At 38.2% G+C, this 18,700-nt stretch overlaps 1 protein-coding gene across 2 annotated transcripts in view; it reads right to left on the reverse strand.

The window, feature by feature from the left end:
- THADA (THADA armadillo repeat containing) overlaps positions 1-18,700 on the reverse strand; it is a 333,497-nt gene that overhangs the window by 265,805 nt on the left and 48,992 nt on the right. For both annotated transcript variants that reach the window (XM_049650200.1, XM_049650201.1), the window contains 3 exons: positions 15,859-16,017; positions 14,215-14,372; positions 4,539-4,648 (listed from right to left, as the gene is read on the reverse strand). In XM_049650200.1, coding sequence (XP_049506157.1) covers positions 4,539-4,648; positions 14,215-14,372; positions 15,859-16,017 — 427 coding nt within the window. The remainder of the gene's footprint in view (positions 1-4,538; positions 4,649-14,214; positions 14,373-15,858; positions 16,018-18,700) is intronic.

Below are 18,700 nucleotides of genomic sequence, written 5' to 3' on the forward strand. Positions count from 1 at the left end.
TTTATGACAAAAACTGCTAAATGTCGGCAGTTCATTTTTTCAGGCCAATAACTGAAAATGATTGCAATTATTGCAATAAATAGCTGTAGGCTAAGCTATATTTCAACAAGCAAAGCAATTCAAATATGTGTAGAATAAGACAATATCAAGTATTCACAAAACACTCTTCTACATTTAGAATTGTGGTCAACAATTTAGTCCCTTTACAGTTAGGATTAATTCATGATCGTACAAGTGAAAGCTAGAGTCCCTGGCCTAACACCCTAGTTTAAGATTCTGTTCATTTTCACTGAAACAACAACTTTAAATACTAAAGCCATAGAGGGTAAACAAGCAAACATAAATTTCACCAGAAACTTGAGAGTTATGACTTTAATGCACTTAACCACTTCAATCAAATGCTTACACTGGTTTTTGAAGAAGAGTATGCATATTTCATCAAATTCTAAATAGAGAGCACCATATAAGAAAAGCAGAATCTAGAAAATTAACTCAACATGTTGTTTGTATGTGTGTGTGTATGTATGTGCGCGCAAATGTTGCTTTCAAAAAATTCCCAGAGAAAAAGAATAGCATCTCCCAATCCCATTTATTCTTAGATGATTGTTTAATAGTGAAGTCAGTTTACATTTGAAGACGTTTTGAATAATCCTATTAAAAACCAATTCAAACAATGTGGCTCATGTTTAACTCCAGTTATTTATCCATCAATCTCTTTAAGTGTTTCCTTCCCTAACACAGCTGTAGTTCAAGAGGTGGCCAGCAGTTGGCCTCCATTTCATGAAAATCCAGCAGTGGATTTTCATGAAAGCCCAGATTTCTTTTTGCAAACTTTTTAACAGTTATATGAAAAATAACTTTTTCATAACTTAAGAGCTTATAAAAAGCTTTTAAAAGGATCCAAAAGAAACACATTTTCTCTTAAAAATCAAAACCAAACAAAAGGAAGCCACACACATTGTTAAGACGTTCTTGCAAAACATTCTGTTCGGCAGATCAGAAATGTCTCCAAAGGGACCAAGAACCACTTAGTTTGGAATCCAACAGTTGAGAACTCAGAACAGGCTGGTTAAAAGCCAGTAGTGACAGCCATGAGGAGATCTTTAAAGCAGATTAGGAGTGGCTGAGACACCAGGCACTGGGCCTTGCCTGCTCTTCCTGTTCCATTTATTTCGAATGCCTTCAAATGTACCATTCAACCACCCAGTACAGTACCACTGTTCAAAAGCCTCTGTCCTTGGTCCTCTGCTCTCTTCTCCTTTTATGCTCTCCCCTAAAGACTGCAATCTTACTAACTATAATGTTTATGGTGATAACTGCTAAGCCTACATCTGTGTGTTGTATCCCCCAAACTTAACCCCCTATCTCCCAGCTCTGACTTAAATATTTCCACCAGGATATGCCATCACCAGCTCACATACAACACATACAAAACAAATTTATTCATCTTTTTAAAAATGTTTATTTATTTGAGAGAGAGAGAGAGAGAGAGAGAGAGAGAGAAGGAGAGAGCACACGAGTGGGGGGAAGGACAAAGAGAAGGAGAGAAAGAGAGAGAGAGAGAGAGAGAGAGAGAGAGAGAGAGAATCCCAAGTAGGCTCCATGCTGTCAGCACAGAGCCCAAAGCGGGGCTTGATCTCATGAACTGTGAGATCATGATCTGAGCCGAAATCAAGAGTCGGACACCTAACTGACTGAGCCACCTAGGCGCCCCTGTTCATCTTTATCAAACTAATTCCTTCTTTCAGTTTCTCTGCCTCTGTTAACATCAGTCCCATTGTTCACCAAGAATTAAACCACTGGAACAATCATGGACTTCTGGTGCCCTCCATCACTCACGTTCACTTGGTTCATGTGGTTCAGATCACATTTTTCAAAGATGGCCACTGTAATATCCCACATGCATTTCTATAATATGATCTCGCCACTTCACCGTTAAACAAAAAGTAGAGTCTAATTCCTCTCTTCTTGAATCTGGACTATCCTGAAGACTCACTTATAACCAAAAGAATGTGACTGAAGCAGGGCTATGAGACTTCTGAGGCTAGGTCAGAAATGACCATGCAGCTCCTGCATGGTTCTCTCGGGACTCTTTCTGGGGAAGCCAGCTGCCATACATGAAAGTCAACTACCTTAAGAATGCCATGCTGAGAGACCACATGTAGTCCCAACCTGGCCCAATCTTCCAGCTGTCCCACCAAGGTAACATAAATAAATAACATGAATAAAGCTGTCCTGGATCCTCCTGATCAGTTCATCTGCCAGTTCAATGCCACCAACTGAAGTCAGTAAACATGCTGAGAAGAATCACCCAGCAGAGCCTTGCCGTAACCCTTGACCCATAAAATCATGAAATATGTAGATATATTATGCAAATATAATAAAATCCACAGCTCCCTTCTAAGCATTCAATACATCATGTGTGGAGTTGTTATGAAGTGGGGCTGAATGCTAACTGACATGCCGTCTCTTTCCCTCCATTCCCAGGGCCATCATCACAGAGGAAGCTCTCATCACCTTAGATCTAGATCATTATAACTGGTTCCGGGCTCTCTTCACTGTAATCTGTCATTACAGATCTATCTAATCTAACAGTTCCAACTGGAAAACCACTTTTACACACCAACACCACCATCAACCTCAATCTCATTGATGTTTTCCATTTGTGGAAAGTTTTATAATGCAAACTTGATCCGCACGACAATAGCCAGAGATACATCAATAGGGCGAATATTCTTTTTGTTACTTTAGAGATGAAGGGATCAGAGCTAAAGAGATTAACTTTTGTACAATCTCACTGCCAATAAATGGAATGGATACAAACAGAACTGAGAGCCTATGTCAAAGTTTACTGCTATTTCTCTGTTCTGTGATGCCTCCTATAGTCTATTTCAGATTAAAAAAAAAAAAAATTCAATGCCTTTCTCCATCCCTACCGCAGCAAACCTACTTTCTAAATATCTGTAATACGGTCTCAATCTACCCAGGGGTACAGTATTGCCTGCTAACACCACCACCACTACAATAAGAATGGCCTGTTTATTCACCTACCAATATGTCGTGCTGATTATAGCCTCTGAACATCTGCTCATAAAGTTTCCTCCTCTCTCCTGCTATCTACTTAAACTTCCCTCATGTGTTAGCAGAAAATCTACTTCCTCCATTAAGTCCTAGCAGCCTATTGCTGTTACTTTCTCTCTGCAAGTCCTACATCATTTGTAAATTTGACCCACATTTCGACAATTACACTGGATTGTTGGTCTTGTTCAAGTGTGTTGGCCTCACTTTCCAAGCAGGTATTCAGCTAACACACATCCATACATAAAGCGATGTTAGGTGCTTACAGCCAGTGTCTGTTCTGACCAGTCAGTACCCATGAAATACCCTCTGTTAAATATCTTACGTTTCATCCCTGCTTATTTCGTAAACAATAAGCTCTTTAAGAACAGGACCCTTGTCTTATAAAGAAGTATTATAGCCTCCAGACCAAACACACTACTAAGCACACAACTAGTGTTCAGTATGCATTTGATAATGATTTGAAGGAAGTGAAGTGTGTTATCAGAAAAAATACCCCTAAAGTCATGTCTACACCAGAAAGAAAGAGTTGAAAAGATAATAAAATATTTTCAAGATCAGCATTTTAATGTCAGGGCCATTCTATAACATATCGTTTAAAGATATTCTGTGCAGCCCATAACTGCAAAATGTTCTCTAAATGTTTTTACCAGGAGTGTGAAAAAAAAAAAAGTTTCAAAAATATTCAAGGAGTAGATGTCTTACCAGCCCAAAATAAAATGTTTGCTGAGGCTACAAGACTGGCAGAACTCTGCTTCATTTCAAAAAGTTTCCAGGCAATGGAAATGTTTTCCTGGAAAATACTACCTTTTATTTAGAGAACACTTGCCATGAACACTTAGTCATTAAGTAATTTAAGGTTTCCTCACAAGTTCTTTAGAGGAAATCTATTATATGAATGAATGAAATTATCAGCACCTATAATGTCAAAAAAACACATCTGGCTAAATACATGAAATCTACCTACGTATTTTTCCAGGTAAGGGGGAAAAATATTTGATACTTTTTGGTCTATTTACTCTTCTTTAAAATTTTTCTATAAGATAAAATTATAAAGGAAAACACAAAATCCGTAAGTGTTTCTCTGTCTGTAATATACACAAATCCAAAAAACTGGAAGCTTATTTTATTCCAAATGCCAGGTAATTTTCAAACAGACAAAACAGTCATTTCATTCAATGAAAAGAAATGGTAACTTCAAAGCTATTTTTAGCAAAATCTCTTGAGTTTGCTTCAAATCACCTTTCAATGGGAGAGCAACTTGGTTTGGACATTTCACTCAATCATCTGCAGTAAAGCACACAATGAAACCTAAGAAAACAATTTCTTCCAAAAGTTTGAAGCCAACTAAGTCTTATTCTTTTAAACATCAAAAGACACAAGTAAATTTTAACTCGAGCACATGGTTTGTACCTTTAGTCTTTTAAAAATGTACACAAAAGGATATTTGTTTTGTTTACCTGTTTAGTATTTCAGTGAGTTTCACAAAGCCAGTGTAAGCCAGTTCAAATGCTCCTCTGTGCCTGGACTGTAAGAGGTGTTGTTTAAAGTAATCTCCTATTTCTTTTACCTTTAAAACAAAATGAAAAATAAATGTCTGATTTATATGTATATTTACAGATATATTTATGTCAGTAATATCATTTAGAACTCAGGACTAGTTCTCTATCCATTTAGCACTTACTCTGTGACAAGTAGTATTTTAAGTGTTTTTATAACAGCACATTTAATCTTTACAGTAATTCCATGAAATAAGTACTATTATTATCTCCACTTTTCATTGGGGAGGGGGCCCAGAAAGGCCAAGTAACTTATTCAAGGTCACACAGCAAGTAAGTAGTAGAGCCAGTACATAAAGCCAGGCAGTCTGGCTCCAGTTGGCTGTCTTTAACTGTTACACTAGAACTGCCTCCCTCTGCCAACTGCACAGACCTCACTGTGTTCTCTGTTAGCTCCTATCACTCAACACCAATAGCAAAGCACACAAGGCGACAACCCTCACACACCTATGGCTAGGTGTGGTTAAAATATACATAACACAAAATTTAACATTTTAACCATCTTTTAAAATGTTTTTAATGTTTATTTTTGAGAGAGAGAGAGACAGGGCATGAGCAAGTGGAGGGGCAGAGAGAGAGATGGAGACAGAATCCGAAGCAGGCTCTAGGTTCTGAGCTGTCAGCACAGAGCCCAATGTAGGGCTCGAATCCACAAACCACGAGATCATGACCTGAGCCGAGGTCGGACGCTTAACCAAGCCACCCAGGCACCCTCATTTTAACCATGTTTAAGTGTACAGTTCTGTAACAGTACATTCACACTGTTATGCAACCATCAGCACCATCCATCTATAGAACTTTTTCATCTTCCCCAACTGAGACTCCAATCCATTAAACAATAACTTCCAAAAATTACCTTTAGAGATATATACACTTGTTAATGGCAGTGCAAGATTTGTGCAAATGGACTCCTGAAAACTGAAAAGTGATATGCTTTACTCTGAGTTGGAACCATGGAATTTTCCAGAATGCTACCTAATCACTTTTCTACATGTTGCAAGTTTAGACAAATAACAAATATGGCAATTTATTTTAAAGAAGACATGATTAATGACGTCTTTAGTTGTTGATGAGGTTTTGTACAGAATTAACTATTAAATGGGCTAATTGTACTTTTATGCCAGTAAGATTTGGCGGCTACAGACTTTAGAAAAATCCAAATTTTGTATAAAGCTCAGGACCAAAATTGTAACTGGCTCTCTCTTTTTTCTTTTTTTTTTAAATTTATCTGGAGTCGGGGAGAGGGGTAGAGAGAGAGGGAGACAGAGAATCCCAAGAAGGCTCCACGCAGCTACCATCCAGAGTCTAACGTGGGACTCAAACCCACAAAACTGTTGAGATCGTGACCTGAGCCAAAATCAAGAGTCGGACACTCAACTGACTGAGCCCCCAGGTGCCCCTGTAATTGGCTCTCTTGATCCAAGACTCCCCAGCAGATCACAGTATGGTGAGAAGGCAAGATGTCCCAAGATAGTTCAGATATGCTTACCTAGAAACACCTTCTACCTCTGCACAATGACTAGGTTAGTGCCCTGAACACATTAGAGATAACAAACAGTGCAAGGTGTAGTTAAACATGTGGCCATGGGCAAGTGTCTCAGTTTCCTCATCTACAAACCGGGGACAGCAGTAGCACTTGCCTCAAAATTATATATTAAAATGAATTAATAAACTTACAAGTCCAGAACAGGACCATAACTTATAATCTAATTCAGTTCTGGGTTTCCAAATAGAGGAAAAGTAAAGACATTACTCCATACTCAAAATATACCTGATTATAGAGAGGCAACAAGCAATACATTTAGAGAAGTAAGAATCAGATATAAAACAACAAAGAACCAGAAAAGCAATTAATAATAGTAATTTAAAAAGTCTAACATTTTAATATCCCAAAGAATGAGAGGTCATGTTTTTCAGCTCAAGTTTTCAGGCAAAGATCTGATGATACTCCTACTTTTTAATATATATTTTTTAAGACCCACATACTGCTAGTTATCAAAAGCCACAGTCAAGGTAAGCTTTGTCATTTTCTCTTCAATACGGTAATTTCAGAGCATATTTTCATCAGAATTATCAAGCCTTAAATCTGAATTTAACCCCCAAGATAGATCTGAAGCTCAGTAATCCTACAAAATGGGGACCAGAAGAAATTCCAGTTAGCTATGTTGTTATGGCTATTGTTTCTATTATTAGAGAAATAAAAGAAGATGTCTAAGAAGGTGTTTTAAGCCATGGAAAACAAAAACAGGAAGTCATAAAGTTGAGGTCTAAGCTCCTTAACTTTTTTTTCTAAAATGTTACAGATAGTAAAACATACTTCAGGAAAAGACAAATGTTAACTATTAAAGTGCTATTCTGTGAACTTACAGTGGTTCACCATCTAGTTCTTAAGCAAAGATTTTCTTTTCATTACTTCCTTTATCCTAACTCTTTTTAAAGGGGCCTAAACCAAAAAGCATATAATAAAATCAAAGACCTCAGAAGCGTGACCAGTGGACGTTCTTCTCAAGGGTGGACCTTGATTTTAGGTAATCCTGGCCTCAGGAAACAGAATGAGGTTCTCAGAACACAACTGAGAAGTAGACAGTTTTTCCTCATTTTATACTGAACATAATCTCCCACCAAACCCACCTACGTAATACTGCGAATTTGTGCCTTTGAAGAGAATATGCAATGTATATTAATTAGACAGTAAATATTTCTGGAGCACCAGTAAATATTTCTGGAGCACCCAGCCAAATGCTTAGTAGCTTAGTGCTAGGGTAGATGGGGAAGAACAAAACAAGACATCTGTCCTCAAGAGGCTTTCAGTTCAGAGAAAAACACTATGTTGAGTGGTACCCATTAGACGCCTAACAACTCCAAGAAATGAAAGATCCTTCTGCTCTGGAATAAATTATTGCAAGAAGCTTTGTGTTCAGACCTTGAACCACATATACTTGGGTGGATCAAAATGGAAGAGGGTAAGTAACATGAGAAGAGGCTGGGTGGCTAGAAGGAATGAATAAACATTTATTAAATACCTGCTACCTGCCAGACACTTTACTGGATCTTCCTATATGAAGGAACACAGATTATGTAAGAGAAGGTTAGGAGACCTGGCTGAATGACCTTAAGGTTCCATTCTAGGAAACAGAGAAAGATAAGGTTGCAAATTGGGGATGAACCCCATTACCAAGGGTTGAAAGAGTCAGCAGGGCAGTGTGGTCTCTGAGCAGCTGGACAGGAAAAAGGGCCATGCTCACACCTCCCACTGGATAATCAGATGACAGGCACAGATCTGACCCTAACAACTTAGAAAATTAATGACAACAGTCAGAATCAAATAGATTTTTGGGGCGCCTGGGTGGCTCAGTGGGTTAACCGTCTGACTTGGCTCAGGTCATGATCTCACGGTTCGTGAGTTCGAGCCCCGCATCTGGCTCTGTGCTGACAGCTTAGAGCCTGGATGGAGCCTGCTTTGGATTCTGTGTCTCCCTCCCTCTCTGCTCCTCCCCCAGTCAGTTCTCTCTCTCAAAAATAAATAAACATTAAAAAAATCTTAAAAAAAAAAATAGAATTTTTAAATGTATCTTAAAAATGAAAAAGCCTTCTGAAAACTCCAACCCAACTGCCTTTTTATTAGATGCGACTGAGGTCCTATCTAAAGTTGACAAAAACATGGATGATTTCTTCACAAAATATTTCTTAATGAATAACATACATCTCAAGATTTCTGAAAGAGAATTAAGGTATAAATGCAAAAAAAAAAAAAAAGGGGGGAGGTGGGGCACTGATTTCTATTCTTAAATTCTAGTGACTATCTTTTTAAGTTTAGCAGATCCTGGTTCTAAATTTTCATAAAACCTATTTGTATAGGTCAATTAACACGCTTTCTGGATTTACAGGGTGTAAATTTCCACAGGGGAAAACAGCTACATGCCATGTCTCTAGGCATCTATAATTTACCAGTAGGCTAATTAGAGGAGCTAAATGTACAATCAAGAGTCTAAAACCCATACAGGACAAATTTAAATACATTTTTAAATATCTGTCCTTTGTCTATAGAGAGAAATACAGCTGAAAAATCAAGGCTAATTCCATTCATTTTAAAGTAGATAAACCAAAAGGGATTTAAGTGTTGGTGGAACATTTCTACAAAAAGCATATGTGGTGGTTAAGCTCTGATACTCTGATATAGTGGGAGGTCTGGGTTCAGGAACCCTACTCAGCCTCCTTACTAACATAAGCTAATTCAGCTGACATTATTTTATTATATTATTTATATGTGAAATGGAGATAAAACTAGAACCTACTTCATAGGATTGTTCTAAGAAATAAGTAAAATTACACATAAGCATTGTGCAGAGTACCTGTCAGAGTAGCAAACACTAAGTGTCCGTTTTGTTTTTATTTTGTATCACCAAGTAGTGAGACTTAATCCCTTAATTTAAATTATGACTTTAGGACACAGCCACTTCTTATTACCTTAGGAATGTCACTAATTCCTCTTTGGTTAAATAGAACGGTTTGTAAAAGTTTATACCACAGAGGTTAATTACTGTTTTAAACTGTACGTTCTCTACTATAGGGATTTCTTACTAAAACCGGGGATTCTTCAAAGCCCAAATGTTGCTCTCCTACATAATAACAACAAAGATTATATTTTTCTGGTATTTAGACATCTTCTTAGCAGTTTATTCTTTGCTTTCTAGCAAATTCCTAACCACGTGCCATTTTAACTGGTGTCCTTTAGTCTAACTTTCTACAAACGTTTATCTTGTATCTCCCATTACATTTCTAAGCCCTTCGAGGTCAGAGAACCACATATTACATTTCTTTATGTTCCCACAACACCCTTGTCGTATGGCAGTCAACAAACAGGTGACTTAAGAGATGTGTTTAATTCCATTTCACAGCTTAAAAATGGTAACCTGAATTCGGTACAATTCAATGCATACTTATTCATAATTTCTAAAAAATAAACCCTGGCAAAATACAAAAGGCAATTTCTTTACGACTTACAAATGCCAATAAACCTAGATCTCCTGTTGCAGACCATTACAGAAAATCTAAAACGGTAACCAAGACACTGAGAAAACGTGTAAACCCAATTAGCCATGAGCATCATAAAAATGACAACAGAATCTAAAGTAGGAATTTTAAAAAAATAGCTGATTTCTAATCGGTAATGATTTTCATTCACGTGAGTTCTAGGGCAATAATTAGTAGGAAGGGGAAAAAAAATATGAAAATTTTACCCCAAAGCTTTTTTTTAGGAATATTAGGGGAAATACATAAACATATGAATTGATACTCCGGATACAGGGAGCTGTTTACAAAAAATCAGTAGACGCTGGGTATCCAATATTCCTTGGAGAAAGGACCAACGAAATGTATCAAGAAAAAGCTCTGCCTCAGCAAAACATCCAGCTTGAAACCTAGACACACACCAGCCAGGAAGTTGTGAGATAAGGTTGCGCGTACTGCCCGCTCTTTAAGGGGCTCGACTTACATCCCTCAAAGTTGGTTTTATCTCTGCCCCTCGCACAGGAACATTCTGAAAGAACCTTTCATTAGGTGATTACCTTGCAGGAGGAAAGTCAGACATGCCTCTGAATGAACACATTTTCCTCTTGCCGAAGCCGTGGAGGACACACTGCTTCACAAGAAGTGATTTAGGGAAATGAATCATTTGCTGAAAAGTTCAGTAGCAAGTTGCCTTACTGTCCTGTTGCTTGTAAATGTCTGGCTGGGCATGGGAAGTAGGGAAAATTAAATTTAAAGAAAAATTAAACGAGCAGCTAAGAATAAAGGCAGCACTGTGCCGTGTCCGAACACAGGCTGGAAAGGAGAACTGGGTTCTGGTCCTGCAACTGCCACAAACCAGCTTTGTGATCTTGGGCAAACCAGGTGACATCCAACGGCTTCAGTTTCCCCTTGTATGAGAAGGCTAGATCATATAAGAAGGCTAGATCATATCATCCCTGTGATCCTTCCAGCTCTCAGTCTGTGAACACAGCTCTGAAAACTGAGTCACGAACAGGCACCAGACCTTCTTGTACAGCAGCAAATTGTAATCTTCAAATTGTATCTCACTGCCGGTCAGCTGGCTAGAAACCACCCCCTCGTGTATGCAGGATTTAAGTGGTCATCCCTTCAACAAACGGCCCTAAAACCAGGATGGGATTAAAGGAATCAGGCTACAAATTTGAGACATCAAATTTTAAATTAGAATAGAACCATACTATTTTCAAGAGTGAAGGGTGAATTGAGAGTAAAAGAAGCATCGGGCTGAGTGTCAATATTTTAGGTCGTATGGAAAAGCCTCCATCCACTGAGAGAAAAGTAGAACACAGTTATTATTATTCTTGGGAATAAGAAATACACGTCCCATATTCCTCCCACAAGTGACTTCTGCCTACAAGTCACTTCACTGCTTCTGTCTGTGCAAGTCTATTATGGATACCCTCACCTCAGGTACTGACTCTTAAATTCTTAGTTTTGCTGCTAGGTGCACAAAAGATGTAGTGTCATAAGGGTGACTGTGCCCTGGGGAGGAAAGTGGACTTCAGGCAAGGCTCAGCCACTTCAATATAAATTATATCCTGTCATGTATATATTTTTTAACTCTTAAAGGTTTTAAGTACATGGAAATATTTTTATTTAAAAGAATTTCATGGAGCAAAATTCTATGTCTAAAAGTAGGAATCTTCTAAGCAATATGAATAACACTAATTTCTTGATGACTTTGATTTTCACTGACTAAAGACTCCTAAATGGAGGCATTTCTTTAAAGACAGCATGATTAAGAATAAAGTCTTCCACAGGCAGCATGGTTTCAAGGTCAGAACAGTGCTATCACGTACATTCTTGATTGCTCATTCAGTTGTTAGTTTCCTCTCAAACCAAAAATGTGACGTCATCATGTGAACAGCGACGTGGAAAAATGGCTGAATCTCATTAGGAAAGAAATTCGTAGTTTACAGAAAAACAAGATTCTATTTTGTATTCAAGAAAACAGCCATTAGAAGAATCCTTTGCTTTATGGGAACCTCTCTGCTATTGTTGCTATTGTTGTTGTTGTTTTGTCTTTTTTTTTTTCTTTTTTACAAACATCTCTTTTAGTTTATATTAATTCTCAGTCCCAACACCGTTATCCCACGTAAATTAAATTCAAACCATTTGGGTGCTATGTAAAAAGTGTCAAGGACGCACGGTTTTCACAGAAAGCTTTCAGGTCTTTCTCGACTATAGTGAAAGCAAAATATGCTTCCCTTAATTTTTTTAAGTGTAGTTATTTATTTTGGGGAGGGGAAGGGGAGAGAGAGGCAGGGAGGGGCACGAGGGGGGGGGAAGAGAGAGAGAGGGGGAGAGAGAGAGAGAGAGAATCCCAAGCAGGCTTTGAACTGGCAGTGCAGAGTCTGACACAGGGCCCAAACTCAAAAACTGGGAAATCATGTCCTGAGTTGAAATCAAGAGTTGGATGCTTAACCAACTGAGCCACCCAGGCTCCCCTAATTTTTCTTAAACGCTACGCAACAAACCCCAAAAAACTAGACGTTTTAACTTGTCCTTGAAAAGAGGAGTTGAACAGGGAAGAGACTCTTGCACATGTTTACTTCTTAGTAAGACGGTACACATCAGTGAAGTAATCATTAATCATAGCTGGATTCCCCCGCGAAGGTGTTGGCATTGGCACTGCAGCTGGTCACCAGCAATGACTGCAAGTAACTCTAGAACACTGACGCCTATTTGATTTGGAGGAGAATAAGGAACACAATGACGCTGGCAGTGTACTGTTCTCCTCCACCATTCTCCGCCTCAGGGCCTTGCAACATCACAGGACCAGCTGTTAACCAGATGCAAGCACATGGCCACGGAGAGTGTGTGAATAAAAATATTAGCATTATTTCCATGGAACTAGTCACATGGTTATTACAGAAAAAATCAGCATTTAGTGTACTATGATATTTGTTTTGTTCTTAAATGTAACACCCTAGGGGAAAAATTACCTTACTTGATAAAGGGTACAAATGAAAGTACGTGTTATATATCTTTGCTGGAAAACGGTGGGAAATAGATTTGCTGAAACCATATGGAAAGGAAGAGAGAATCAATTAAAAACAGAAATCTAATAAATCTAAAATATTTCCAAATGAAATGCTTGCGGTAAGCTAATTTCTTGTAAACATTGCACTCAAGTCACTTGAATAGTCCCAGATGGTGACCTGACTTTGTGGTCTTAAAATAAAAGTCAGCCAAAAAACCAAAGTGACTACAATTTTATTATCAATGTAGTAGGAAGCAAGAGATCCATAAGTAACCAATATAGCACTTTTTTTTCCTTTCCAAATTTTTTTTTAAGTTTATTTATTTATTTTGAGAGAGAGAGAGAGAGAGAGAGAGAGAGGGAGGGAGAGAGGGAGTGAGTGAGTGGGGTAGGGGCAGAGAGAGACAGACAGACAGAAAGAATCCCAAGCAGGCTCCAGGCTAACAGCGAACCGAACTGTGAGATCATGACCTGAGCCAAAATCAAGAGTCAGACACTCAATCAACTGAGCCACCCAGGTGCACCATTTTCCTTTAAGAAGTTTAAGAGGTTTGGGGCGCCTGGGTGGCTCAGTTAGTTGAGCGTCCGGCTTCAGTTCAGATCATGGTCTCACAGTTCGTCGGTTCAAGGCCCACGTCGGGCTCTGTGTTGACAGCTTAGAGCCTGGAGCCTGCTTCAGATGCTGTGTCTCCCTCTCTCTCTCTGTCCCTCCCCTGCTCGCACTGTCTGTCTCTCTCTCAAAAATAAGTAAACATTAAAAAAAAAAAAATTTAAGGGGTGCCTGGTTGGCTCAGTCGGTTGAGCATCTGACTTTGGCACAGGTCATGATCTCACAGTTCATGAGTTCGAGCCCCACGTCAGGCTCTGTGCTGACAGTGCAGAGCCTGGAACCTGCTTTGGATTCTGTGTCTCCCTCTCTCTCTGCCCCTCCCCCCCTTCATGCTCTGTCTGTTTCAAAAAACTAAACATTTAAAAAAATTTTTTTTTTTAATTTAAGAAATGTAAGAGGTTTGTGGAGTTTTGCTAAATAGACAATTTCATTTAAATTTACAATTTAAATTTGGGGCTCCTGGGTGGCACAGTCGGTTAAGCATCCGACTTGGATTAAGGTCATGATCTCACAGTCTATGAGTGCGAGCCCCGCTTACAGTACAGAGCCTGGAGCCTGCCTCAGATTCTGTCTCCCTCTCTCGCTGCCCCTCCCCTGCTCATGCTCTGTCTCTCTCTCTCTCTCTCTCTCTCATAAACATTAAATGTTTTTTTTTAATTTACAATTTAAATTTCTATATGGTAAATGGAGAAATAAAAATTAAAATGATAATCTTGAAGACAGAAGGTAAAATCGACAGTTCTTTATAACTTAGAAAAATAAAAATTTCTAAAACTGCCATCGTTTGGAAATGTACTCCAAGGCCTAATTTCTATACTCCCATGAATTTTCTTCAGTTGACATCTGTATGATTTTATTCAAGAAAAATTCAAAACTCATTTGTTTTCGAGTTATGGGACCAGAAATTATACCAGGTGGAATAAACATATACCTACCTGCTCCACTGTCAATAATCCGCTGGGGGGTTCTGGCGTGGACTGCATGGGGAGAAGCTGGCACAGCGTGCCTAAAAGTAAGGCAACTTCCTTCATACTTCGCCAACAACACACCAGCACCATCTGAGCAGTTACATCGCATGTTTTTCTTTCTTTACCTTAAAAAAAAAAAAACAATCTCTTGCAACACTAGACACTTGATTACTCACATCCCAGGTTTCTTAGAATAAGATTATTCATAATTTCCCCAAGAATAATCTGCTTGAACAAATCAATTCTTATATTTATTCATGAGAAAACAACTAACATTTGTTGAGCATGTGCTCTCAGTAGGAATCATGCTAAGCATTTTTTAATATAGTTTGTTTTCAAAATAAATTTTGAAATAAAACACAACACCATTTCAAAACTTAAGTCTAACTTTCAGAAATTAATGAAACAAACTCTCTCTGCCTCGTGGTCATCCATAAATTGACCATAATAAATATACTTCATTATTCATCTTGGTGAGGGTGGCTGTTATATCAGTAAAGGGGCAAGATAAAACTTTTAAAATCAAAGGAAAATACAAATTCTCTTTCAAAACATATTTAAATTCCATGGCCCATAAGTAATAATTATGCTTACTCTTTTTTTCTCGCTTTAAGAATATTTTAGTACTGACATTAAAAAAAAAAAACCCAAGACAATTTAAAAGGCAAGGTAACAAAGCAATATTTATAATGTAACTCCATTTGTGTGTGTTTTTTTTTTACCCCATTTGTGTTTTTTAAAAGCCCGCTAAACTCAAAGAGAAAATGTACATACACATCAATACATAGAATAGATCTAAAAGCACATACATTAAAAAGAAAAGAAGTGGGATGGGGAAGAAATAACAAATTTTAATTTCTTTTTTTTTTGTTTTTGTTTTTTAAGGTAAAATGTAAACACTGAATTGAAATTTTAATTAAAGCTTTAATTTGTTTTTAATTAAAATATACCTCTCTATTGCTTGAAACTACTACAATAAGCATATATTTAGATGTTATAGTGTGTAATTTAAAAAAATAAAAACACAAAGAAATTTTGTTAAGTCAATATCTCCATCTAGTGGACAATGTAGGATATGTAATAAATCACAAGGATATTACTAGTGATGACTTTTTATAACACTATAGAAAATGACACAGTAACAACTAATGAGAAAACAAGCAGTAAGAACACAACTTCTGGACGCTTGATACAACAGAGCAGCTCACACTTTACTGAGTAATAAGGCTGATTTCCCTTAAAAGGCTGCCTGGTTGTAAGGACTCTCACTGAAGACAATGAACCACACGGAGGGGAGGAGCCAACTGCTACCCAAACCCAAGTTCACAGGGCACCACTGCTCTTACACAACCTGGCTGTCAAGACAGCTGTTAGCACTAAAAAGCTTTCTGTTGGAGCACCTTCTATGCCGCACTGGGATGCACCATTTTCTGGTAAAAGTCTTAGAAACTCATTCCTCAAACTAAATCATTGATAAGCTCAAAGGCTTTATTTTCTAGAAATGCTCTGCAAACATCTGCAGCCTGATTTACTATATAAAAAGAGCATTTTGTACATTTTGTCACTAAAACACCGATTACAATATTACAATATTGATTTTATACATGCTACCTTTGATCTCTGCAGAAGCACCAATATCCAGCACACTGGCATTCAAGTCCTCCAAATCAAAACTATCACGTTCTTTCAGTATTTTGGCTTGATTGAAGTAGTCATTAGTATCTCGTGGCTGAATCTCACTCAGAATCATCTGTAAGCGGCTTGCTGACTCTGAGGAAAAAAAATGGGAGTGCACAAACTCCAGTTCCGAATCCCTTGCAGATTTCCCTTGGGGGTATTTGCCTTCCCAAATTTTGTAATTTTTTTTTTAACGTTTATTTATTTTTGAGACAGAGAGAGACAGAGCATGAACAGGGGAGGGGCAGAGAGAGAGGGAGACACAGAATCTGAAGCAGGCTCCAGGCTCTGAGCTGTCAGCACAGAGCCCGACGCGTGGCTTGAACTCACGGACCGGACCGTGAGATCATGACCTGAGCCGAAGTCAGACGCTTAACCTACTAAGCCACCCAGGTGCCCCTGTAATTTTTAATACTTAATATTCAGCTCTATTAGAAGGGACACATGGGGTAGATAATGTGAAAATTATTTATGTAAGGTCTTCATGACACTTGAGTATGCTTTTAAAATACGACAAAAATTTTAAATTGGTTGAAGACAGGACAAAACAATACAACAGAAACTCTCCATAGGACAAAGGCCGCCATCTCATTTACGTTGCTTTTCTTAGTGTTGTCTAAGAATCTCCAAGACGGTGCTCAATCATGTGAAAAAAGAGCACCAAAGTGCAATTTTGTTTTAAGAGGTAAGAAACCACAACGACAAAAACAATTCTTAATATAATATTGTATTGTCAACCATGCTTCAATTAGAAATAAAGAAAAAAACGCTTTTATAGCCCAGAAAGATTATAAAGACTCTATATTTGACTTTGAAATACATTACACAATATACTGCTTTCTAAGTATGATTTACAATCCTAGTATTATATTGAACTTCATATTTATTCCTTAAGCACTTAATGGATTAGGAAATGCAAGCTCCATGAATGCAACACTTTGTTCGCTGCTGGGTCTCCAGCGCCTACACCAGCCACTGGCTCATGGCAGAGGTTCAGTAACATGGACTAAGGGAATGAATACGTGACACAGTAATAAGAGCTAGCCAGGCTCAGATATTTTAAGAAAAAAAATAAATAAATAACGACAGCTAATCACCTGAAACTAATTAACGAATCAAAGAATGGGTATTTCATATACCTATTATACAAACTTACATTTTAGGTCTAAAAGGAGCTATAAAGACCCAAACTGCTACCATGATGATTCAACCAATGTCTTCTGTTCATTCGTGACCTCCATGAAATATTGCCAAAACAAATTTTGACAGCCATGAAAATGTATCGCTGGCAGAGCACCTGGGTGGCTCAGTTGGTTAAGCATCCGATTCCTGATACCGGCTCAGGTAGTGATCTCGCAGTCGTGGGATCGAGCCCTGAGTCAGGCTCTATCCGGGCTGAGGATGAAGGCTGCTTGGGATTCTTTCTCTCCTTCTCTCTCTCTGCCCCTCCCCTGGTCATGCTCTCTCTCTCACTTGCTCTCTCTCAAAATACAAAAAAAAAAAAAAGTTATCACTGGCTCCAAATAGAAACCATGGAAAGACTTAGAAAAAAAGGATAATCAGAATAAAATGTGACCCATTCATTTTTATGGCTTTCAGAGAAAAGAAACATTTTCAAGAAATTCAGAATGCATGGCAGATAGTGTGGGGGGAAAAAAACAGGAAAAACGGAGACAACCAGAGGAAAAAAGAAAAGGCAAAAATCAAGGAAAAGTCTGTGGGTCACAGACTGTTTTTGAGACCAACAGGTATTTTATTTTTTATTTTTTTTTCAATATATGAAATTTATTGTCAAATTGGTTTCCATACAACACCCAGTGCTCATCCCAAAAGGTGCCCTCCTCAATACCCATCACCCACCCTCCCCTCCCTCCCACCCCCCATCAACCCTCAGTTTGTTCTCAGTTTTTAAGAGTCTCTTATGCTTTGGCTCTCTCCCACTCTAACCTTTTTTTTTTTTTTTCCTTCCCCTCCCCCATGGGTTTCTGTTAAGTTTCTCAGGATCCACATAAGAGTGAAAACATATGGTATCTGTCTTTCTCTGTATGGCTTATTTCACTTAGCATCACACTCTCCAGTTCCATCCACGTTGCTACAAAGGGCCATATTTCGTTCTTTCTCATTGCCATGTAGTACTCCATTGTGTATATAAACCACAATTTCTTTATCCATTCATCAGTTGATGGACATTTAGGCTCTTTCCATAATTTGGCTATTGTTGAGAGTGCTGCTATAAACATTGGGGTACAAGTGCCCCTATGCATCAGTACTCCTGTATCCCTTGGGTAAATTCCTAGCAGTGCTATTGCTGGGTCATAGGGTAGGTCTCTTTTTAATTTTCTGAGGAACCTCCACACTGTTTTCCAGAGTGGCTGCACCAATTTGCATTCCCACCAACAGTGCAAGAGGGTTCCCGTTTCTCCACATCCTCTCCAGCATCTATAGTCTCCTGATTTGTTCATTTTGGCCACTTGACCAACAGGTATTTTAAAACCTGAATAACAAATAGAATTTTAGCATACTCTATAGGCCCCACCCACAATAGGTGACAAACATTCAAGATTTCTCATTCAGAATATACTGGTACTTGCCTGATCCAAATATTAGCTTTGAGATTGAATGTTCCTTACTCCCATGTACTGTTTAAGTAAGAAAACTAAAACATCAAATTTTGGTCAACTCTCAGCCAAAATTAACAAATAACTGTGTCTTAAGATCATGAACCATCATCAATCTGCCAACTCATTCTTAGTTAAGAACAAAATCTAACATTTTC

The sequence above is a fragment of the Panthera uncia genome (genome assembly GCF_023721935.1).
Source record: "Panthera uncia isolate 11264 chromosome A3 unlocalized genomic scaffold, Puncia_PCG_1.0 HiC_scaffold_11, whole genome shotgun sequence".
Classification (NCBI taxonomy): Eukaryota; Metazoa; Chordata; class Mammalia; order Carnivora; family Felidae; genus Panthera; species Panthera uncia.